Below are 25577 nucleotides of genomic sequence, written 5' to 3' on the forward strand. Positions count from 1 at the left end.
AAACAGAATTTCTCAGCGTCGGACGTTACCTAGTGTCTTTGGAAAATGTTTTCCACCGTTGTAAACCAAAATTTTACTGTATCTGTCCACAGGGGAGGTAAATTAAGTTCATCAATCCCAACAGGCGCAGAATTAATTTGATAGCGAGGTGTAGCATATTGTGCATCACACGGTGCCTGGCTACGGGATATTAACGGCGATGCTACCTGGTCTCTATCTGAAAACTTGACAGAATAATTTGAGCGGAGCTCAGTCTCAGAGTAATACAATACCGTTGGTGAAGTCCATGCAGAGTGGACAGGCGTATTATAAAAATGCGTCGCAGCGCTTACAGAAACGGGAACGAAACTAGCAATTGTCTGCATCATTAATTTAGGCGATTTTATCAGAAGGTTAAATGCGTGACAATCAATTTCATCACGTCGGGCTCACCAAATTTATACTGACCCAATAGTCTGTAAGTCCTTGCTCATAGGGATTGACTGCTTCTCGCTATAGACAAACAAGCGAAAGTTGGTCATTAGGGCATAGAAAGTTTGCAGACCGTTATCATTCATAGATAAGAATGTTCTTGTTTGGCCTATTACTAATACTCTTACATGGCAGTTTGTTTGCTCTAAATAGTTAGCGTCGCAAAGTTGCAGATTTAATGTTTTGTGTTTTTGAGTGTAGTTTTACAGAAAGATCAATGCTACATAAGGTTCAGACGACTTCTATCAATACTGACGACGACCTGTCAAGCAGTAAGTACATTATCGTCTTTATACGTCAAATCACATCGGCCTAGCTTACGCCAATACAGCTATAAGTATTCTAAAAACCTCGTAAATTGGCCATTCTAATGACTACCTTAAAAAAAACGAGCATAACATTCGTTCTAATTAAGTACCTAGTAGGTTGACCCTGTATAAAAATAATTTTAGATTTGACATGACTATATGTGAAACCAAAACGATAAATATGAAATTGTGTGTAATCAATTAAACGTGCCAAGGAAAAATGCAGGAGAATGCTACAGTAATAAAGCGGAAAGATGTTAAAGCAAATGCAAATGGCCTTGACACTATAGCGCCGCCGCGCGCACGCGTTCATCGAACGCTAAGCCACTGGTTCACATTGAACTTTATAATTCAATGAGCACAGCTCAAAGCAGCACTGCTGCTCAGTCGCTAGGCCAAATACCGCCTAAAAAGCAATTGCAACTCAAACGAGATTGATTGCCTAAAAACCTTTACCTTGCCTCGACGGCAGCGCGAAAATATAATAATCTATTACAGATTGGCCTGTCGGGTCGAAATGGCGAGAGTAATACTACAAAAAGCGACCTACCAACTCACAACCGCAGATTGCGAAAGCACTGCAAAACCCTTACAAGTGGGAGGCTGCAAAGCCAAATTTCACATGTAAAATCAAGTCGCCAGCATAGCTACGCGTCAAACCGTAAAAAAGCTTAGCAAAAACTCTGAAAAGTACGGCAGCTCGTTTAATTTCTTACCAGAATTCGAAGCAGAAACACTTGTCAAATGTCAAAACTATTTTTATTTGTATATCACAAACCTACATAGTACTTAGAATTTGCGCCTTTTTTAATCGTATTGTATATATACTTAATTATCCGTATATCCCTTTTGAAAAAAAAAAAACCCTTATATAATCATTGGTGTGAAAATTTGCCGCGCCAAATGTTAAGTTTAGATTACAGACGTTAAAAAATCAAAGTACGAATTCAACGGTTCGAAACGCACCGATCAATTGTTCGCATCGCATCAAACAACATTCTACGCATCTCCATTGGTACGATGACGTTCGAAAATACAAAAGACTTCCTCAACTGCAGTTCATCAATAACAACAAGCAAGTTATCACCACACAGCGTGATATCCACCAAGCAAGAATATCGAATGGACAAAAAAAATTTCGGCACAATCAACATTTGACTTTGGAGCACGAAGCGTCAAATCGGAAACAATAAACGGACAACAAACTAATTCGGAAAACATCATCCAGGAGAATCTCTTCCGGAAAACATTTCACGGGACGGAGAGTGATGTATCGGACCTTGGACTTTTAATTCAAAATACATCGGACTTTGGACTTTTTAATTCAAAACATTTTAATTCGTGTAATTGTCGTGTCATATCGTCCCGGTCAAATTCGGTCAAACCTCACCTTTTTCTACACAAAAGCTTGACCGGCTATTTAAACCTGTTTTTCTTATTACTGGACCGGTCAATTACTGCTTAAGGCTATCGTTGTATCGCTTCTAACGTGTTAACAGTAACCCACGTATTACTCGGCCTCCAGCCATGTTATATATGACACTTCTGTAAAGCGATTTAAAGAATAATTACGGTTTAGAACACAGTTAATCTTTTCGGGCGAACGTTTTACAGCTAAACCCGTATAACGAAATTTGACCTGAATACTATAAAGACCGAGGTGTTTTAAACTTAAAATCAGTTACCTAGGTTATCATAAGGGTGACTAGAGTACGCATTATTCGTGGCGCGGTGACTTTTGTGTTGCGTGTTTATCCGCAAGAGGCGCTCTCGTGGTATGCCTTATCAAAATATAATGTGGCAACGTTAATTTGGCTTTGCGTCTTTTTAGTTTTGTTTCGACAGCGATTAGTTTGTTCATTGGAGTCAGATATACGGCAGTGTTGTTAATTGTCTACCCACTGGGTCAGTACAGACCCACCAATAAAAACACGATAAACACGCTCTTCGTCTGGTTTTGAATCGGCACTGCAGTTTTGAGTTTTGACACGAAATTTGCGCACATGAGTGGCCGCTGCAATTATATTTTTCGCGCATGAAAAACTCTATGACTATAATTCCTAACTGCCAATTAATATCCAGAATACTTTTTAACTTAAGAATTGCCATTTTTACGTCATAAGTTTTTTTCAGACTAGCTCTGGTGAAAAATTAACGAGAATCGCTGAGGGGAGTTGCGCAAAATGGGTTTTCCCCATGCGCTGTTTAAAAACAAAAAGGATTTCGCGTAGCTTGCTTTGCACATGCATAAATATACCGACAGCTAAAAAGAGCGCATGTAAATGAAAGAAACGGATATGGGTAATGCAAGAATATAAATTCGGCCAGGCAGTTTCTGGGTTTGCAGCATAGCTATTTTGTGATGGCTGCCACCCCAGATATTTTTAGTGGGAGGCACGCCACCCCTGCCACCCCGGGAATCAGCGCCTACATAAATCAGATGGTGATGTCTTACAAGGATTTTTGTGTTATAGGGCATGTCTATTATGCTAAATAACAATGCAATGTTTTAGTGATTTAAAAGAAGTGTACTGTTTATGTTATAAGGCATAGGCCAAGGTATGGTATATTATTGTCCTAACATGATTTTTAATAAAATTTTTATTGCCTTGTTATAGTTCATGTTATTTGTCACGTAGCATTTTGTTGCATTACCCAAACTAAGGCCATGTAAGTATTTGTTACAGCATAGCAAATATGCGTCAGCTCTTGAACAAACAATAAACCACTGAGCATGTGATTTAACTGTAATAAATTTTGTGGCAAGCTACACACTTCAAGTTTAGTCAAAGCTTACATGGTACCCTAAGTCGAGCTTTGAATTAGCTTAATGCATTTATGTTAGTGGTAAATTATTACAAAATGTTTGATTGCTTCATAAGTTCCTGACACCGCATGCAAGTACACACATTTGGTGTGACAGTTTTGTTGGGATGGTAGGTGGTAGGTTTTGTAATTGTTAATGTTATAGGATATATTACTTTGTTAAAACACAATAAAAGAGCATGTAGTTGGGAAAAAAATGCTTTTATTGTTTAAAGTATAGCTAACATGGTGACCACAGGATTTTTAGCTATCGTGCACATTATTTTTTTCTAATTTCACATAAACATGCTAATTTGGTTACTTTCACAATCCAAAACTTGTATCAGTTTCCTTGTGCCTTACTGTAAAAAAGTTTGTTACTATTGTTGTGTTTTACCCTGTCACCAGTGGAATGTTATAAATAAAGTATGAATTGAATGAGATTTGTGCACATCATTTTACAGTGTACTAGAGAATGCTGTTCGCGTTTTAAAGCTCTGGTCACTTCTCCTAACCCTTTTAAAATCCTAAATTGTTTTTGACCTACTGTGGTTCAATTTGCTTGTCATGTGGCATTTTATTACACTAACGCAACTGTGTTCATATAAATGTTTGCTGCAATAAATAAAATATTATTTGGCGACCTAAAGCAAACAATATTCTGCTCTGCTACTTTTCTGACTTTGACAAATATGTGGGTGGCAATGTACTGAAGTTCACATGGCACCTAAAGTTAAGTGTTATGTATGTAAGTTGAGTGCAAAATGTTACACTGTACTTTCTTTAAAAAGTCACTGGCACAGCATGGAGGTACATAAATCAGGTGTGGGTGTCTTGTAGTTATCTTTGGTTTTGTGATTTAAAAGAAATATAATGTTTATGTTATGGGGGAGTGTATATTATGTCTTAACATTTTTTTTCAATAATGTAAAATGTTTTTTGGCCTGCTACAGTTCATGTTATTTATCATGTTGCATTTTGTTGCATCAGCCGAACTAAGGTCATGTAAATACTTGCAAACATGCATCAGCTCTTCAACAAACAATAAACCACTGAGTATGTGATTTAACTGTGTAATAAATTTTGTTGGCAAGCAACACACTTAAAGTTTAGTCAAAGCCTACTTAGTACCCTGTTGAGCTAAGAATTAACTTACTGTATTTATGTTGTGGGAAACATGTTACTTATTGTTTGTATTGTTTTGAAAGTCACTGACACAGCATACAAATACATACATTAGGTCTGAAAGTTTTGTTGTGGTGTTAGGTTTTGTAATAAAGTGTTAATGTTATATAATATGTCTACTTTTTCGAAACACAAAAAAAGAGCATGTAGTTTAGAAAAAAATGCATTTGTTGTTTAATGGTTAGCTGACATGGTGACCACAGGGTCTTTAGCTACTGTGCACATTATTTTGTTTCCAAATTTCGGGTTGACTTTTTTGATGAAACAATTTGTACACATAAATGTGCTAATTTGCTTACTTGCACAACCCCAAACTGATATCAGTTTGCATGCTACTTACTGTTAAAAAGTTTTAAAAAAGCTACTAGATTGCATTTCAGTCATCTATATGATACAATAGTGTTTTGGTTTACCTTTACTCATAGCGTGTGCAATTGCCGAGTTACTAGTAAAACATTTTAATATGTTTGGCGTGCTGCTATTTTCCACAGACAAAAAGTTTCTTTGTTGTAAAAGTCTTGAAAGTGCAACTGGGGATATGTAATGTGTGGAGGTAAAATAAGCTTTACTTAAATCATTAACTGATATTACAGGGGTGTGTGTTTGGTTGTTCCTCAAAACCCTCTGGTGTTCAAAATTTGTTTTTGTGGTCAACTGAACTTATTTTTTACAGGACTGTAGTTTAGGTGATAATGCTTAGATGTTTTGTTAGTTTAGGTAAAGCACCCTATCACTAGCCCTGTAAATGAGAATATTTTTTTGAAAAAAATAACAGATTAGTGTGGAATCTGGACTGTTTGTGTAATATGATATTGTAGGGTGGAAATCAATGCCTACACTTAATAAGCCCAACAGTTGCTTCATCCTGAAGATTGGTGTAATTTTTAAACAGTATCTGAGTTGTTCTCAATTTTTGCAATGTATGAATTTGTGACTTTTTAGGGTGACATTTATAGTACATCACCCTATAACCTTCTTTGTTACCCCACTAGCCCCATAAAGTTGGTGGTATTCTTAAACAATGTGTGAATTGGTTTACGTTTAAACAGCTTGTGCAGTGTGGGAATGTGAGCTGTCTATTGTTGTTTCACCTGTAGATAAACTGACACTGCATCATCACGGTGTGGATGCCTTGTAGTAATTTTTAGTTTTGTGATTTAAAGAAAGTATAATGTTTATGCTATAGGGTATGGTATATTATTGTCATAGCATATTTTTCAATAATATAAAATGGTTTTGCCACACTACAGTTCATGTTGTTTGTCAAATAGCACTTTGTTGCGCCTGCAGAACCAAGGTCATGTAAATACCTATCACAGGAGATCAAACATGCGTCAGCTCTTAAGCAAACAATGAACCACTGAGCATGTGATTTAACTGTAATAAATTTATTGGTGAGCAATGAACTAAAGTTTAGTCAAAGCTTACATGGCACCCTAAGTCAAGCTTTGAATTATCTTACTGTATTACAGGGGTGTACAGCCCAATGACGCCAAAACTGTTTTTGGTTGTTGCTCAAAACTTTTTGTGATGTTTAAGTGGGCGTATGTTTAAAGGACTGTAGTTTGAAGATTGTGGTTTAACATTTTGTTAGTTTGGGTGGAGAACCCCATCACTAGCTGCAGAAAAAATAAATCTTTTTTGAAAAACACTTACAAAAAACAGCAGACTAGTGGGAATTCACTTAATAATCCAAACAGTTGCCTCAGACCCCAAATATTGGTGTAATTTTTAAACGATGTCTAAATTGTTTTGACATTTTTAGATTTATAAAATTGTGACTTTTTAGTGTGACAAATGTTGTACACCCTATAACACCTTTTGTTACCCCACTAGCCCCATAAAGTTGGTGGTATTTGCAAACAATGTCTGTATTGGTTGACATTTAAACAGCTTGTGCAATGTAGGATTGTGAGCTGTCCATTGTTGTGTTTCACTCTTTAGCCAACGAAATGTTTTGAATAAGATTGTGCACGTCATTTTACAATGTACTAGAGTATACTGTTTGCATTGTAAAGCTCTGGTCACTTCTCCTAACCTAATTAAAATACTAAATGTACTTATGTTCACATAGCACTTAAAGTCAAGGTTTATGTAATTAAGTTTGCTGTAGTTAAGTTGAGTGTATCGGGGTACATAAAACAGGTGTGAATGTCTTGCAGTGATTTAAAAAAGTATCTGTGTTGTTTGTCACATAGCATTTTGTTCCATCAGCAGAACTGAGGTCATGTAAATACTTGTTACAGCATAGCAAATATGTGTCAGCTCTTAAGCAAGCAATAAACCATTGAGCATGTGATTCAACTGTAATAAATTTTGTTGGCAAGCAATCACTTAAAGTTTAGTCAAAGCTTAAGTGGTACCCTAAGTCGAGCTTTGAATTAGCTTAATGCATTTTTGTTAGAGGCAAAGTATTACAGATTGTTTATACTGTTTTGAAAGTCCCTGACACAGCATGCCTGTACTTACATTAGGTGTGAAAATTTTGTTGGTTAGGTTTTGTGATAAAGTGTTAATGTTATGTTATATGATATGTCTACTTGTTAAAGCACAATAAAACAGCTTGTAATTGAGAGAGAAAAATTGCTTCAATTGTTCATGGTGTATTTATTTTCGTGGTGTATTTATTTATGGTGTAGCTAACCTTTGACATTTTGTTAGTTTCGGTGAAGAGCCCCATCACTAGCTCCAGAAAAAAACATAAATCTTTTTTGAAAAAACAAACAATAGACTAGTGTGTAATCTGAGCAGTTTGTGGAATATGATACCGTAACCTGCAAATCAACGCCTTCACTCAATAACACCTAGTTTTTAAACAAGGTCTAAATTCTACTGAATTTTTACGATCTATCAAATTGTGACTTTTCAGGGACAATTGTTGTACTTTACCTTATCACCCCTTTGTCACACTAAGCAACCGGGTTCATGTAAATGATTGTTGCAAAAAGTCATATATTATTTGATGATCTTAAGAAACTAATAATCCACTCTAGTACTGTATATATGTGGAAATGCAAATGTATGTGGATGGACAATGTACTAAAGTTCACATAGCACCTAAAGTCAAGCTATATGTAAATCAGTTAACGGTATTTAAGTTGATTGCAAAGTCAAGTTGTACTTTTTCAAATAGTCACTGACACAGCATGGAGGTACATAAATCAGGTGTGGAAGTCTTGTAGTGATTTTTGATTTTCTAATTGAAAGTATATTGTTTATGCTATAGGGCAGGGCTACTCAATTAGTGTTGGCAAAGCTCCAGTTAGACAAATGTAGTATTTGCAAAGGTCATGTGAAATATCTTAAATATACAACCATGAAAATACAACTATTAATATAACCAAATTTTAATTTTGAAAACAAATAAGATAGTTTCATGTGATGGTAGTTCAATGCGAGAAAAAGTGATTTTTAGTTTTTGCCAGCTTCCTAAATGTTAGTTCTTATGAAGAAATTTCGAGTCGAATACAGTGGTGGAGATGTTGATTGGTCATACAGAAGCAATACTTATGTTTAATACAGTTTGTAGTTGAAAAAGCAAGCTTGCAGTAAGTGGGCCCACACATTGTGAGAATTTGTAGCGCCATACTGTGAAGAATAGGACATTTTTTAGAAATTTTGATTAGTAGTACATGTACATTTACCCATTTGTTTAGCTTCTAAGAAAACTTCTGTGGAGTTTGTCACTAAAATTCTACTCATGGTTGTTAATCTAAGAATTGGCACAAGTCATATATATATATATATATATATATATATATATACTGTTGGGATGAGTAAAGTCAAGTGTTCAAATTAAATATGATCCAGCGGTTCACCCACAGGCCCCAAAAACGTGATTTTTTTAACAGCTGTACTGACTATAGTACATAATCTGAGAGTTATATGCTTTGTCGGTTGGTGCAATGTAAGGCTTTCTAAAGAATTTTGTAACTATTTATTGGACTCCCAAATTCCCCAAATTTTTGACAAATCAATTCATGTTTAAATTAGGCAAAACGATATTGTTGAACACTATGGACTGCATGCTATTGAAAATGGTGCCTAAAGGTCATTAAACAGTCGTTCAGTGTCTGCACTGTGTGTGGTTACTACACTACCGTCAATGGCAGGGGTATATCCAGAAATTTTTGAAGAGGGGGGAGGGTCCGAATTCTTTTTTGGCGGAAATCCCTAAAGACGTCATGCGTCATTCAACACGACCTGTTATTCGGCAAAGCACTTTTTTCCAAAATCAGCGGTTTTACTACCCATCTAATTGGCAGGAAAAACAGGTAATTTTAGCGAAAGCTTTGCAGTTTTCTGATTTCGCTGCTGCTATCTAGCTTACTCAGCCAAACTGCAGCTGCAAAATAAGCGTGACTGTCAGGTAATCAAAATCGTTGCTTATAAAAACAGGGTCCAATTTCTAAAGAACTAAATCTCTTGTTCAAGCGGTAATCCTACTGTTAAGTTGCGCAAAGTCACGAATGCACTAAAGATGGTAACTGCAGAAGGCATAAATTGTGCCTGGCAAGTAACAAATTACCCTAATAACATAACTCGATTTACATCGATCTAATGTTTTTGACAAACTATTACGTTTGGCGAATCAAAGCAACACAACATTACACGTTGTTAACACTTTTACATTGTTCACATGCAAAAACAGTTTGATATGTTGCACTTAGTGCAGTTACCACTTAGCAAGAAACTACTACCAGCAGCCTAGCCAGAACGCATAAACCTCCTTATTAAACCCTCGTTACGTCACAATTGGCCATTAGATAACAAGCCAATACAAGAGATTGAAGGCTTGCGTCTTTGAGATAATGACTCCCTGTTATCACTGAGTGGTAAAGGGAACGATTTTACGCACAACTTTTTGAAAAGGGGGCCCCCCTCCCCTTGGATGTATACCTGTGTAGCAAATTGTTTTTTAATTTGCATTTTTTCCATTTTTTGTTACTGTTTTTATAATTATATGACAATAATGATGCAAAAAGAATGCGGACAAAACATTTTTGAAGTTGGGTTAATGCTTTTTAATAATTTGTCCTTAAGAATCTGAAAATAACCGCAAAATTTGTTTGTTGTGGAATCACTCATTTACCATAGTGATACCTTATAGTTTCATAATATATATGTTTGTAGTTTAATGGACTCAATGGTAAAAGACACATGCTTAATAATTACCTAATAAGTTTAAACCGTGTGGATAAGTTTGTAAAGAATTCCATTCCTCCATTTATACAATCGCCAACCCTGTTAACAAACAATGTATTTTATTTTTTTCAAATTGTGTGTGGTAAAAAAGGGTCAATTGTGTCTTTTTCCTAACATAAAATTGGGCTGTTTTCCATTATAGTTTCTTGTGATTTTAGTCAGATGTTTTAGGTTATAAATCATATTCACCAACTGTTGACTTCTACATTGTAAAAGGGGAGATCTGGGTAACCAGGCCTGGATCTGCCAAGTGGATTCGATTTAATGGAGTGGAATTCTGAAAGAAGATGTATTCAAAATAATGATGATCAAAACCAGGTTAAAACAATTTTTATTTATTTAATTTCTTATTGTGGCATCTGCAACAAGTTTACCAGTCGTTTTAACCCAAGATACATTAAGTTCAATTTTGACTTTTTCAATCTTAAACACTAATAACATTTGTGGATATTTTGTAAAAATTGTGGGGCAAAATCTATTCAAATTTTGTTTTCTGGTTTTCTGTTGACTTTGAGACAAAAACATGTTTGTCAGCAATGCCAGCTATTGATGCTTTGGAACAAAATGTTTCCGTGCTAATAGTTACAACTAAACCTGGGTTTGGTGCAAGAATATGTGTGGTTACACCCTATTTTGATCAAATTGCCAATGAATCCCTTGCGTAATGGTTAACTTTAAAACACTATAAATGGTTCTGTTTTTAAGTTTAATGATGAAAATAATGGCCAAGGCGGATTTAAAAAGCGACATGCTTAATTGTTCAAACATTGCAGCAAATGCTCATGCCATTATCAGTGATTTGAAGGGCCACAATATTTACACCTATATATATTCTTTTAATTCGAGTAGTAGATTTTTCAAAAAGGTGCAAAACAAGCATAGCAGAAAAATGATGTTGTCTTATTTTTGTGTTGCTGTGTTTAAAATTGTTGTATACTGTTGTAGTTGGTCTGCACTTGTTTGCCATACTTTCTAAACATGCAGGTGGCTTACACCTCGCTTCTGTGCACCTTTTTTATTTATCGTTTTATGCAGTGCTTTTTCCGCACATTTTCCCTTTATGTATTATAAACAGGTGTAACTGATGTGGCCTTCATATCACTGTTGATGACATGAGAATTGGCCAAAACGTTTAAAAAACAAAGCATGTTTCCATTTCTGTCTATTTGGACCTTTAATCTATGAACAGATCCATAAATAGTGTACCAATACATTATTAAGCTGTCACTTAATGTTATTATAGAATGCTTCAACAAGTGGACAATACTTGGCACCAATGGGCAATCCTAACCAGCCATTCCATCAACATCCTGAAATTCCATTAAACTTCCACCTAACTCAAAACCCAAACAACAGTCCATATACCAACCCAACTGGTTCTTTAGCCCCACAAACTGGTGCAAAGAACCAGTTTGGTGCTGCAGCTTTGAGAGGAAGTATTTCACCTTCTCATCAGTTTCGACATCAGACATCATGGAACACTAGACCCACCTACTCCTATGCAAACCAGCAACACTATGTTGCTGTGAGTCCAGCTCAAACTTGGACACAACCTTGTCCAGCTCAACAATATCGTTATCATCAGCATGACAATACTCAGATGAATATCCTGCAAAACATTCCAGTTTATCCAAGTCACTTTAGTACTCAGCAAATTTACAATCCACATAGTATTGGGCATCAATATATGAACCAGCTACCTTATTCAGTAAATCCGGTTCCATCAGAAGTACATGATGATGTTGCCCATTTTCATCAAAATGGAAACCAACAATCTTATCATGCATCTTCATTTGGGGCAATCTTAAATGATAACAACCCACATACTAACTCTGCCCAACCATCTACTGCTGGCCAACCTGCACAACAAGCTCCACAGCATTTTCAAGCAGGTAAGATTGTAAAAAATACTGGATGATGTCAGTTTGAGCTTTTAAGGCATGGTTGGCCCTCCTGTTGTGACAACTCTGCAACTGCATGATTGTATGTTGACAGGTATGGCTCCACGATTGCAGGGTGCCAGCAGTTCAATGTACCCAGTACAAACAATGGCAGGTATTTGACTCATTTGTTAATTGTGGGAAGGGGACATATCTAGATTTTATCTGTATTTTACAACTTTTAAATTTACACACATGTTAGTTAGTTATTCAAAGTTCAAACGACCCAAATACCTCCAAAATTTTGATTTGTGGTTTCTTGCATACCCTGGACATGCATTCTTACGATTTTGGTTGTATTTTTGTCTCTAAATCAGGGAGACATTTCAAAAATTATTGCGCCAGTTGGGATAATTAAAAAATCAAACAAATATTATTTGTTTTTCGCAGAACGCTTCCATTTAGCATTATCAGCCAATATAACGCCACAAACAGAATTAACTATTATCATGCCAAGTAGTCTTGAAACTATTTTGGGCAACCTTTTAAAGCACTTTGTTTCATCCCAGACAAAGTAATATTACAATTATGTGCAAACAATGCCCTTCTTTTGTTGAAAATAATGGGGCATTACTTGGTACAGGAGAACCAACATCAAGTACACTACATTTACCAAATTAAATGATACAAATACTTCGCAATTTGGGAAGCGCTATCACACATATAAGAAGTGTGAAAACAAAACTAAGGAAAAGCTCGTTATCATTGTATTTAAATTGTATAACCAGTCACCATACATAGCCTAAATAAAGTGTCGCTGGTGTCACAGCTCGCAGGTAAACACTATGTTATTCAAATAGCAAGATGTTTAAGCTAATGTGCCCCTTGTCCCTGGTGTTTGTGTGTCTGATGAATAAAATCTGCTTGTAAGATAAAGTTAGCTGTGTCTCATTGTTCTTGTAAGCATATTTATGTATACAATCAGTATTGTTGCAATCGCCCCCAATTTCCCAAATTGTCACCATCAAACCTTAGGTGGATAAAATCACCCCCATTGAAGAAACCCGATTTAAAGCCTTGGAAAATTAAAAAATAATAATGCTATGAAATGAAGTCAAAGAGTAAATCCTCCTATTGTCATAAAAACAGGCGACCCAACAGAATTTTCTGGCGACCATGGATTGGAAAACACTGCCCTATATGACCCAACGGTTCACAGGCCTCTAAAATGTGAAAATTTAAAATAGCCCAAGTTTCTACATTTAAAAGTTTCATACTTTGTTGGTTGGTGCATTGTAAAATATTTTAAATGATTTTGTTAATTTTAGTTAGATTCACCCATTTTACTCCTGTAAACCCTGAAATGTTCATTTTGAGGCTTACAATTCCTTTTGGTCAGCAATAGAAGTCCTTTTGTGCTGAAATTTGTAGTGGGTTCCTTGATCGTTATTATGGGTCCCCTTCCTGAAGGGGACACATATTGATTTTACTCAAAATGTTTGTTTTTTTCTTTTTTTTTCTTTTTTTTTCTTCTACCCAAAGTTTGTCCGACTCGTTTTTCCATCAAATCCTTGATGGATTTGGATGAAATTTACACAGATGGTAGATGTAGTTATGTAGATGTGCATCCCACTTTGTTTTTGTTGATAACCCCAGTATTTACCCCGCTAGCCCCCTAAAATGGGTATTTTTTCCCCGAAGTTTGTCCGACTCGTTTTTCCATAAAATGTTTGATGGATTTGGCTTAAATTTACACAGATGGTAGTTGTAGTTATGTAGATGTGCATCCCACTTTGTTTTTGTTGATAACCCCAGTATTTACCCCGCTCGACCCCTAAAATGATTGTTTTTACCCCAAAGTTTGTCCGACTCGTTTTACCATCAAATGTTTGATGGATTCGGCTGAAATTTACACAGATGATAGTTGTAGTTATGTAGATGTGCATCCCACTTTGTTTTTGTTGATAACCTCAGTATTTACCCCGCTCGCCCCCTAAAATGGTTGTTTTTACCCCGAAGTTTGTCCGACTCGTTTTACCATCAAATGTTTGATGGATTTGGCTGAAATTTACACAGATGGTAGATATATTTATGTAGATGTGTATCCCACTTTGTTTTGTTGATAACCCCGTTATTTACCCCGTTAGCCCCCTAAAATGGGTGAGTTCTTAAACAGTGTCAGAATTGGCTGAAATTTGGATTTCTTGTATAGTATGCCATTTATATGTGTCGATTGTTGTGTTCAACCCTGTAGTCCTAACATTTACCCCACAAGCCCCTCAAGTGTAAAACGTATTTGTATGTTACTGGTCACCACAAACGAAAGATTTCTTTGGAGCAATAGTGTTACAAGGGCAACCAGTTGTATGTTGCTCATTGGTGGGTTGCTTGGTGGTCGTTTTTGCGCCATGGCAGTTAGGGGCTTGTTAACAGCCCTATGACGTCAGAAACATTAACGGTTGTTGCTCAAAACACCTCTAGTGGTCAAAATTTTAAACATTGGCGGATTGGGCTGAAATTTTGCAGTACTATTCATTGAGTCATTGTGGTTTTTACATATTTTTTAGTTTGTGTGTCGAACCCAATTAGTTGCCCTACTAGCCCCCTAAAATGGGTCAGTGTTTTAAAACGTTAAATAGGACATACTTCAAAGAATATCTGGGTTGAATCTAATTTTATAGTTTATATTCTACATAGTATTATTATTTAAGCCCAGTGCCGATCACTGTGATTTTTCCTTTCATCACCCGACTTTCTCATGGTTATCTCTTGAATTGCATTATTTTCAACTTTACATGTGTGGGGACCCATGAGTTTTTGCCTGCAGAAACGACTAAAGTTATAAAAGACGATGGCTAATATGGGACCCAATACAAAATAAGCATGGGAAATATATTTATGTTTTAAAATAGGTTATATTGTATATGCAAGGGCAATATGTGCTAAGCCACCCTTCTAGTTTAATATAGGAAAAAACACATAAATTGTGGGATTTCTAAAACTGGTGGGCTTTTACTGCGAATTTTATGGGAATCCAAATTGAACAAAAATTTTGGGTTTTAACATTTAAACATGAAAATGCATACTAAATGCAAATATTTAAAGTTTACACGAAACATAAATGAGCAATGTGCATGAAAAACAGTTTTAGTTTCAGCATTATTTAAAATATTTTTCTTTGTATCGTAAAAAAGTGGGTTCGTATGTAAATGATAATTTCTTTGTTTTATAAATTGGGATCGTTTTTAAAAAATTTGGAGACCATTGTACTATAGTGCATCATTAAAGAGTTTTATAGTTTGCTCGTTGGTGCAAAGTATTTGTAAGTATTTTGTAAAGTAATCATAAAAAGTAATCAAAATAATCATAAATAAGTTTTGACAAAATACTTACTTGTAACACTTTGCTGCAGAGTTTATCATGGTTTAGCAACGTTTAAAAAATGTTTCGTCTCGTTGTTGTTGCTCGTTGTATCACCTGTAATTACCATTTATTCCAGCACAATCACATTGTACACAATAATGGTCAAACATTCATAGACAAACAAATGTGTGTTTGACGTCAGGACACTTGTTTAAAAGCTAATTCGTTTCTGATTTTCCTCAGATTTACAATGTTTCGTATGAAACCTACGGTGGCCCGCAAGTGTAATTCAACATTTTTTTGGCAGGCATTTGTTTTTTAATGCAAACATTTATTTTTCAGTGCAAAAAATTTTGTTTTTGCAAACTTTTTTTAAGCAAACATTTATGGCTCCATCACCTAAGACTTACACGGCATGTCAAAAATTGCAAAATTACATAATGGGCATTGCGCAGGCTGCAGTTGGAGCTTAAGGATTGCGTCAAAAACTACACGGCGGCTGAGCCCTCGCTCACTAATACCCTTTTTTAGTTTGTTAAGTCAACGCTTAATCAGGCTTTGCCCGGGTCAAGTGTGCTAACCGATGACTTAGTGCGGTGGTTCTTAAGCTTTAATAGATTGTGAACGATAAAACCAGTGATAATTAGGTGTTAAAAAGCCGCAAGGGCATCGAAGTTGTGTCCACGTCCAGTATGGACGCAACGTCAGATCGGATTCGTTTGTTTATTCTGGAGTCGCTTCTTATCCAGCAACATGCACCGGGGCTGAACGTGGACACAACTTTGATGCCCCTGCGGCTTTTTAACACCTAATTATCAATGGTTTTATCGTTATCTCCATTTTGTCGGCAACCTTTTATCAGCGTGACGCAGTTGATGTTATTCAAGTCCGTGTCTTGTGTACCTAAGTTCGTACGATACCGCTATCAAACTAACCAAAATTTCCACGTGCTTTGAAAACGCAAAGTGGTGACGCCACCCCGCCACTGCCTACTCGGCGCCTATGACTGGACCTTTATTTTAAACTAAACAATAATAGGAAGTGTGATGTATATTGCTTGACAATGAAGCCTATTAGCAAGCTTTAATGTAAAACAGTGGTTCCCAAACTTTTTTATATATTTTTTAAAACGGTCTCTTTGCCATTATTTTGAGGGCTCGCGGTCCTTAAGCCTAAATGTGTATTTCATAAAAACGAAAGTTGATTGGAGGATTTTAGCTAGTTATTATGCAAAATTGCGCATAATAATCATCCAAAGACAGCATGTGACATCACAAACAGGACAAAAACATTATAATTGTTTGCGAACAATTGCATTTTTGATAGTTGTCATTCAATAAAGGCTATTGTTTAGCAATGGATACAGTCGATTCTCAATTCTACTTTGATTTAAACTTATTTAGTGGCACAAACTGACGTCAAATAAGATTATAGAATTACTTCAACCGCTTCGTGGTCTCCCCAAAATTGCCTCTCGGACCCCTAAAGGACCGCGGACCCCAGTTTGGGAACCACTGATGTAAAACAACACAACATTTTACATGTCCTGCAGTGCAGCTAAGACAAACAACTCCAACGTTTTGGTCTTTGGCACGCTGTACAGAGAGTAGGCTACAGACAGAATGTAAATGTGGACAATTGCAAAAAACAATTCATCTTAACTTTAAATCCACAACATACTTGTAATAATAATTTTTACTAACTATAGAAAGTACTGAATTGTTTTAGTGGCCAAGGCTTACAACCAATTGCCTGTGTAATGTACAGGTTTATCACGTTTCCACAATTTTACAAATTTTGACACACCCTGTAATGGAACACCAAAAAAGTTTCCCCAAAAAAAAATTGCACTAAACAATCTTTACAGGCCTAAGGTGGCGGCCACCGTGGATATTTTGGTTTGTTTGCAGTGTTTTCTACGGTGGCCCACAAGTGCAATCCACACCGCCTACTCGGCGCCTTAGATCTGACCCCTACCCTGAAAGGAAGATTGTTTTCATCTGCATTTTTCTCCTGTTTTGGTCTAATGCTAATTTGTTCCTTCATTCAAACAAACAGGTGCAAGGAACCAGTTTGATTCTCAGCAGTTTCAGCATCAGACATTATGGAATACTCAACCAACCTCATATGCAAACTATGCAAATCAACAACACCATGTTGCAGTAAGTCCTTTGCAATACACCCAAGCACTTGTGGAACCAATTAGCATATCCTGTGCCACTAGAAATGCCCCATGGTGCGTTTCCATTTTCTCAAAATATATATATTCAGCTTTCCAACCAACAATTATGCTACCCATCTTCAATTAATGCAAATCGGAATTACGCCTCACAAACTAACCCTGCTCAACAACTCCAAACGTCTATTGCTGCTATGTCATTAAATTATCCCCAGCACGAAAGACAACAAGCTCCACAGCATTTTCCAACAGGTAAAATTATACATAATAACAGATCATGAAATTTATTGTTGTGTTTCTTTACTGTCTAAAAGCATTTAGTTGATGCACATGTTAAAAAACTGCATTGTTAAAAAATGTACAGAGATGCAAAAAGCAGTGACATTATTAGTCGATATAGGGTGTAGGTACATAGAAGGGATCACTTTTCTTTTTGTCCTCACAAGTGGCTCATAGGTGACTTGCTGAAGAAGATAACACTGATGCTAATCGTCTGCCACTTTTTTTAAGTTTTTATCTAATAAACCAAACAAACCAATAAACCTGTGCATGATTTCACAGGACATTAATAAAACCAGCGTAATTTCCCCATTTTCATTCAGAACCAACTGTCAGAGACGAACAAAGTATTGATATGAGAGAAGCATCAGTCTCAGGTTCCGCCGTAATTGGGGTTCGGGGGAATGTAAACATTAACAGTAAGTGCATATTGTTACACCATTTATACACTATCCAACACAATTTAATAGTAGGATTCATGATCTGAACCAGTTTTGTGGTGTGCTAACAGTTAAGTTGTATTGTACCAACTTTTCAAATTTATTCTTGGTTTATATTTCGTTAGTATATTTGAACTTTAAGGAAAGTTTGACTGCAATTTTTCACATATTACTTAAGCCTTGATCTGTCAATAGTTTTAAGATTAAAAACACTAGCCTCCATAGCATGAAAAAGCAACATATTTTTAGAAAAATCAACACAAAAGTTCTTTATTTTAGATTACCATGCTCTTGAGAGGTCAGTTTTCAATCAAGAAGACAAAGGTAAAAGTGTGTGTTCTGATTGTGAAATAGCACATATTTGCTGAATGTTGTGCCAGAACTTGAAAAGTAAAAAGCACAGTTTACTTCCTAATTTGATCCCTCTTATCTTAGCAAGGGTTTGTAGAAAAAAACGGTCATTGAACCAGATTTAAAAAAGTGAAACAATGGCTATAACTGATTTTACCTCACAGCCTAAAATGCATGTACTTGATTGTAGTTGCTGCCATAAAAAAACACCAGGAGGAGCATTTGAACAACTTACCAGAAAGTGTGGTGCTTTATGATGAAACATTGAAACCAAACCAACTACCTGATGTACATCCGGTAATGCATGAGTATGAGGCATATCGGGGACTATGGTGTCCTGTGGGAACAGAGGAATTCATACCATCCACCAGAAAGAAACTTCACTCCACTGCAAATCAACAACCTGTTTCTTTCAATACAATTTTAAACCTAACCTCCAAAAAAAGATTTATTGCATTAGTTGGCCCACCTGGTTCAGGGAAAACTACTCTTTCTAAACAATTGGCAAAGTTAACTCAACCAAATCAATCTGTTAAGTTTTATCTTAGATTCATGGACCTAAACTATAATCAAGCTTTAACATGCAAACAACTTTTTGTTGACTGTCTTTGTCCTGGATTGGATAATGAAACAAAAGAAAAAGCATTTCAATGGATGGTAGAAAACCAAGATAAGTGTGTTTTTGTGTTTGATGGCTATGACCAGGCATTGTGGACACTTGAAAATGTGACACCAGTAAATGCTTCTTATGATACATCTTTGCCAATTGATCAGCTAGTAGCAAATCTTTGTTGCAACAAGTTTTTGAAAGATTCTTTACTAATTTTTACATCACGTCCCCATAAAATTCTTAAACTCCCGTCACACCTTCGTCCAGATGTGACAGTTTATGTTGATGACCTTTCAACTGAAGACATGGAAAAGCTGTTCCGTGCTTTTGCAGGGAAAAAAGGAGATGAATTGTGGGAATTAATTTCCACCAAAACCCCGCAACTGTTTAGTCTTTGTCACAATCCTTTGTTACTGCAATTTATTGTTTTTGCTGTTTTGGATCAAGGTTTAAACAAAGTAAAAACAGTCACAGAGGTTTTTCAAATTGTTTTAGAGCAACTGAGATACTCTGACCATGCACGCAACATGAATATTACCAATTTATGGAAACCACTTGGTAAAATGGCGTATGAAGGAATGCTGCAGAAAACAGTTGTATTTACCCAAGGAAGTCTTGGGAGTCTTAAAGCCACCATTGTCCAAGACATCATCATTGCCTTTGCTCGTAAAATTGGCATTCCGAATCAACGACTATTTGATGGTGACCAACTATTTTACTTTTTGCATCAAATGTTGCAGGAGATGTTTGCGGCCAAGTACATATGTGAGTTCATGCCAGATGAAGAATTTCACAACATAATCCCTGAGGTGGCAAAGGGAGGCCATTGGTCGATGGTTCGACGATTTTTATGCGGCCTTCTGCTGGGAAACAAAGGCAGAGAAAGTAAGTCATTTAATTGAATGGAATAGTTCATTATACTGAGATGAGCACTCCTCAGTTAACCAATAATCACTCTTTGGTAATGAATTATCTCATTGATATGTGCTTATATGATATCTTAACAGATTTACAATCACTATCGTGTGACCCTGCTCCACCAATAGTTCAGCTCTCAGCAAAACCTACAACCATGCAAGGTATGAACAACTAAACATGAGCAGTGGCAGTAGCAGTGGAACAAATTTAAATTTGACTTTGTTATCAGACTTATGACATTAGAAGTATCAAAGCTAGCTATTTAAAGCGCCTCAAGTAGTCTAACTTTTAACTATTAGCTAATTGGGGTTAAATTTTACAGGACTGTAGTTTGAGTTAGTGTTGATTGTTGCTTTATCAGTTTTGATGTGGGGGCCCATTAAAGTTCTCAGAACATGCCATTTTGAGGTGTTTATTGATATATTTTACCATGCAGTTGCACCATTTACCCCATTAACCCCTAAATGGCTAAATTTGGGCTTTTTTGTCCCCCTGTTTAAACTTGTTGCCCCAAGACTTATCATAGTTATCCCATAACATGCATTATTTACAACTTTGCATGTTTCGTGCCCCAAGTGTAGGGAAAATACATATGTTTTGGAAAACGTTTCATGCACATTGACAGGTGTCACTCAACAAATGACTGGTGCCAACAGATTCTGTCCAGCAGATGCAATGCGTAGACAAGTAGCAGGTATTGTGACTAGTTTGTAAATCATTTCATTATGGGGCCCATTTCCTGAAAGGAACGTATCTTGATTTCACTCATTTTTTTCTTTTTTCGGCCAAAGTTTGTTCATGCACTTTTGGCATGAAATCTTTGGTGGATTCGGATGAAACTTTTGCAGATGCGGATGTGCCTACTTTATCTACTTCATCTTACTTGATAAGTCAAGTATTTGCCCCGCTGGACCCCAAAGTGTAAAACACTTTTGTATGTTGCTTCACCACATATCAAAGATTTCTGTGATGTGATAGTATAATAAAGCAACAGAACATATGGTACTTGTGTTTGTTTCTTTGTGGACATTTTTGCACATGTCAACAGTGGGGTGTTAACAGCTGTATGATGTCAGACGTGTTAGTAAATGTTGCTAATAACACCTCCAGTGCTCAGAATTTAGGTCATTGTAGTTTTATACTCTTGGGTGTAGAACTTTATCAATTGCCCCACTAACCCCTTAAAATGTGAGTTTTTTTAAACAGTGTCAAAATTATAAAAAATTTGTAGAATTTGTCATTTATAAATGTTTACCTCTCTAGCCCTCTAAAATGGGTGAGTTTTTTAAACAATGTCTGAGTTAGATGAAATTTTGACAGTTTATAGAGTGTGCTATTCATAGTTGTCGATTGTTGTGTTGTACCCTGTCGCCCCAACATTTACCCCACTAGCCCCCTAAATTAGCTTAATTTTTAAACAACGTTTTAATTGAATAAACTTTAGACAGCTTGTAGAGTGCGCCTTTTATAGCTGTCTATTGTGTTTAACCCTGTAGCACTATCATTTACCCCCATAGCCCCCTACAATTGTGTGCAATTCACAATCAATAGAAGCTGATTTCTTAGACAGAGAAAACCTTCAAAAATGTCTGAATGGACTAGAAAATATCAAAAGTTTGGACTTCACTAAGCATATATATTTTTGCTCAGTACCATTAAAAAAAAAATGTGTAAGTTGTTTTTTGCCTTTGGTCATGTATTAATTGCTGTGTTTACTATTATATCTAAAACACTTACCTTGCTATTATTTAAAAAAGCAAAATTTGGACTGTCTTCATGACATTTGTCTTTCTTAGGCCCGACATTACTAACCCCTGAAATTAGCTAAACTGTTTTTGCAAATGTCATTTTATATTGCTTTTGACTCTTTAGCTCCTCCAGTTATTTCTCAAATTGGTTTTATCAGTTCCATTTTTTATTGTCAGCCCTGTCTTTCCATCCCCTACTTTAATTTTGGAATAATGATTGAAATGTTTTTGATTCACTCATTACTCCCATAGATTTGTCACTTTGATTTGCTTACAAATCTGGCAACATGAGGTTTATTTTGAGAAGTTAAAACCGGTGCCAATTTGTTTATAAGATTTTTCCCTGTCCGAAATTTTGAGCAATTTCAACATCAGTTACTATGGAACAATTGCCCCACCTCCTCTTATACAAATCAGCTCCACTATGCTGCAGTAAATCCAGCTCATAATGGAGAGCAGTTATATGTCATTCAACAAAGCTTTGTTATCCAGGAAATCTAGCCCCATCTGGAATGCACCATGGTATTGCTCCTTTCCATCAGAACAATCACCAACAATCATATCACCTCCCATACACTAACCCGGCCCAACCCCAAACATCTGTTCCTCCATGGCCTGCACAGCCAGCAACAACATGGAACTATTTCTATGAAAGTCAACAAGTTCCGTGGCATTTTCAAGCAAGTAAGAGTGTAAAAAATAACATATGATGATACTTTTGGTTGTGTTCTTAAGCTTTTCAAACCATTCAGTAGGTGTACATGCTTTCATTTGATTGAGCTAATCATCTACAGAAAATAGGTGCCAAATGGGTTAAATTAATAAAGCATTGTACAGCAAAGCAAGCTTTTAACAACACTTACATGCACATGCAGGCCCCACAAGAGGGGGTGCAGTCTGTGAGAATGTTTTTCTTCACTCCAGGGCCCTGTGTACATGACAAAATAAGTCATACACCATTTACTTGTGCAATGTCAGTTGATACAACCAAATTGGCTTGATTTTAGCTTGTATATCACCGAAAGTGTGAAATAAATTGATGAAAATCGTACTTCCATAAACTGGCATGAAATTTTAACTAGTTTTTCATTATACTGACACCATACTTGCGTTCTGCCATAAAACACCGTTTACTTCTGAAGGGCAGTCGGTGCCACTAAAGTCATTTTTCCATTACGGCGGAAAACAGTTGGCAAATTATATATGCGACTTACACCACATTGCCACAGAACTTTAATTTAGTCCCTATCTTATTCAGACCTTCCTATCACTCTACTTTGTGCACGCTGTTCGATACCAAGGGTTTTCCTCCTTTATTCTGACACCTATATTTTATTATCCCTGCCAATCAGACATCGTTTATAGTTGCGTTCCAGGTTTTTGCCAAGAAATAACATGTTTTTGTTTTTTGCAGGCAAGGTTGAAATGTTTCGCAAAGAGCTTATAGAGTACATGACAACTAACCTGTATGGACATCTTTTGATAGGTAAGAGTATGTGTTTGGTTTATTTGTTACCGCATCTATGTCCAAATAGCTCCTACGGTGAACGTTTGCGAAACAAAACAAATTGAAGAACGATTTGTTACATATACCTTTGCTGCAAAATATCTTCGTAATTTGCCAGTGTCGGTTATACTGGCTGGGTTTTGTGAGAAAAAATTTAACGGTTCAAAAACTGGCCTTTGACAGCTATCTCGAGGTCAAAGCTATAGATTGAGGATTGGGAGATTTGTTTCTCGTTCTTTTTCTTATTTTCATATTTAAATTGAAAATATATGACTATATAATGTAAAAGGAATATGAACAGAACCTTTTGAAGTTTTGTAAAAAATCGCAAGCCACCTTTCTAGTATTTTATAAGGTTTTTACAAAAAAAGAGATGGACGGCCTAACGTGATAATAAGCGCATCGTAAACAGCAAAGCGTTGGTTTCGTAGCGATATATTTAACAATGCAAAGTACCAACATAAAAGATGGTGTAATTCGAAACTAAACAAACCGTTTTTATCTTAAGTGTGCTCTGAAAATAATAAATTATAATCATTGGCACCGCTAGCGGAAGTTTGCCAAAACATTGCTACTGTAATTGTCTTATTAAGTATGACATAATAAATTCTATATTGCGTCACAATCACCACATTGTGTTAATGGAATATTTTGCTCACTTTTTGCACAGTGAACTTGTAGATCAGAAGCCATTAAAACTTTTGGAGGAAGGGCGCATTAAATTTGCTCTCCTGTTTTGATGCAAAATTATATTTTTTACTGCTGAAAGAATTTAATCTGATACAAAGTTAACAAGTTGAAAAGCTGTTCAAATAAACAGGTAGGCAGACTTAATTAAAACTTACTAAAACAGTATAAATAACGTATAAAGGTGGTCCTTGTTAATTTTGGGTTGCAGAAGACGCAAATAGGCTACAGTCGCAAATTTTCGTTAATATTCCTGGCGTTGAAATTAAATTTTAAAATTTATGAAATTTTTTGAAATGCTTTTATGGTCAACCCGAAATCCTAAACTTAGTTTCAGCCGCCCTGCTTTATTGTATACAACCCAAAACAACTATTTGTTTTTCCTTTATATTTTATTAGATCTGCTGACGGACTTGCAAGAATGCTCAGATAATGAAAAGGATTTTCTTGCAAGTAATCTTCCTGTGGAGTTTAATTTCCGCAACACTCCCATCTCATCGAGTGCAGCGCACGCCTTGGCTGAAATCCTCCCGAGGTTGAATCGAACTGTTAAGAGGCTGGATCGTATCAACTGCGACCTGAACTCAGACACACTGAGAGTGATTTGTGGAGGAATCAGTAAAATGAAACACGGGGTTTGTCATTATTGTGTTTTTGTTTCATGAGAATATTTTTTAATAATAATTAAAAAACCCGAAATTAAATAAATGACGACACAATTACGTCACTCATCACGTGTCAATTAATTTGTTCAGTTAATATTTGCGACAAATAATCATCAAATCTTGCGCAGATGGAAGAACTTTATCTGAGTGTCAACTATTTCGGAAATTCCGAGGTTGAAATAATTTCCGCTTCCGGTTGTTTGAGGAAAGTTAAGAAGTTGCTTCTGTGGCGTTGCGAGATTTCTGGTGATGGAAAACAGATTTTATACAGAGAACTGAAAAGACTCGGACTTCCCGTAAGATTGTTTGTTCGATTTATAGATAAACATTTTCCAATACAAAATCACCTGTGAATAAAATAGTGACGTATATGTAATTACGTCATAGGCTGGTGACGTCACACTCTTACCAAACCTGAACTTTGTGTGTGATTCTACTTGTGTTTTTTTAGAAAGATTTCAGCTAAATGTTGTTTTTGTAGCGGGAGACTCTTTCTTTCGGTGATGAATATTTCGATGAAGAAAACGAATTTTCCGACAGCGATGAAGAATTTTCTGATGAAAGTTAAACTTCGACTTCAAATTGTGTCATGAACACAATTTCTACAAACTTCCACTATTTTTTTTTTGCTTTCGTTTTATTTGTGATTCTTGTGCTAATAAAAAACAAAAACAAGACACCATCTTTTGAATGAGGTTTTTGTCCCAAGCTTGTTGAGTAAATAAAAAACATAAATTTAGTTTAAAATTTTGAAATAAACCGAAATTGGAAACCAGCAAAATTTTCCAAACTGCATCGTTAGTCGTTACAATGATAATAAAATTCACACCTATTCATGCTAGTTAGAAAAATAGAAATACGTTTGTCTCGCAGAACTTGGTGTTTTGGAAATTTTGATGGATGGGTGTTTCAAAGTTATTGAATTTGTTTTTATTCCTGTTTTTTATCTACCTGATGCGTAAACTAATTAGGTTTT

The 25577-nt window shown here is 36.0% G+C and overlaps 1 protein-coding gene across 5 annotated transcripts; it reads left to right on the forward strand.

The window, feature by feature from the left end:
• The first annotated feature begins 9949 nt into the window (after positions 1-9949).
• Positions 9950-25283, forward strand: LOC145230633 (uncharacterized). Of its 5 annotated transcripts, XM_080096107.1 has the most exons (15): positions 10033-10292; positions 11218-11866; positions 11970-12029; positions 17276-17379; positions 17489-17648; positions 17999-18094; positions 18395-18439; positions 18657-19961; positions 20084-20155; positions 20620-20688; positions 22235-22426; positions 23157-23228; positions 24336-24571; positions 24730-24897; positions 25083-25283. In XM_080096107.1, exons 1-15 carry the CDS (start codon positions 10239-10241, stop codon positions 25167-25169), a joined length of 3369 nt encoding a protein of 1122 aa, XP_079952233.1. In that variant the 5' UTR covers positions 10033-10238; the 3' UTR covers positions 25170-25283. The 5 variants fall into 5 exon arrangements, 4 of the variants coding, with proteins under 4 accessions (XP_079952261.1, XP_079952245.1, XP_079952233.1 ...); XR_013860717.1 differs by lacking the exons at positions 24730-24897; positions 25083-25283 and adding an exon at positions 23920-24069 and having other exon boundaries at positions 10014-10292; positions 24336-24398; XM_080096119.1 differs by lacking the exon at positions 20620-20688 and having other exon boundaries at positions 10031-10292.
• The last annotated feature ends 294 nt before the right edge of the window (positions 25284-25577 follow it).

This window comes from Phallusia mammillata, chromosome 1, assembly GCF_965637545.1.
Source record: "Phallusia mammillata chromosome 1, kaPhaMamm4.hap1.1, whole genome shotgun sequence".
Lineage (NCBI taxonomy): Eukaryota > Metazoa > Chordata > Ascidiacea > Phlebobranchia > Ascidiidae > Phallusia > Phallusia mammillata.

Coding starts and splice junctions, on each gene's coding strand:
- LOC145230633 (XM_080096107.1), top strand. CDS start 10,239: ATGGAGTGGAATTCTGAAAGAAGATGTATTCAAAATAATGATGATCAA. Junction 10,293..11,217: donor ATAATGATGATCAAAACCAG/GTTAAAACAATT, acceptor ATGTTATTATAG/AATGCTTCAACAAGTGGACA. Junction 23,229..24,335: donor GTATGGACATCTTTTGATAG/GTAAGAGTATGT, acceptor ATATTTTATTAG/ATCTGCTGACGGACTTGCAA.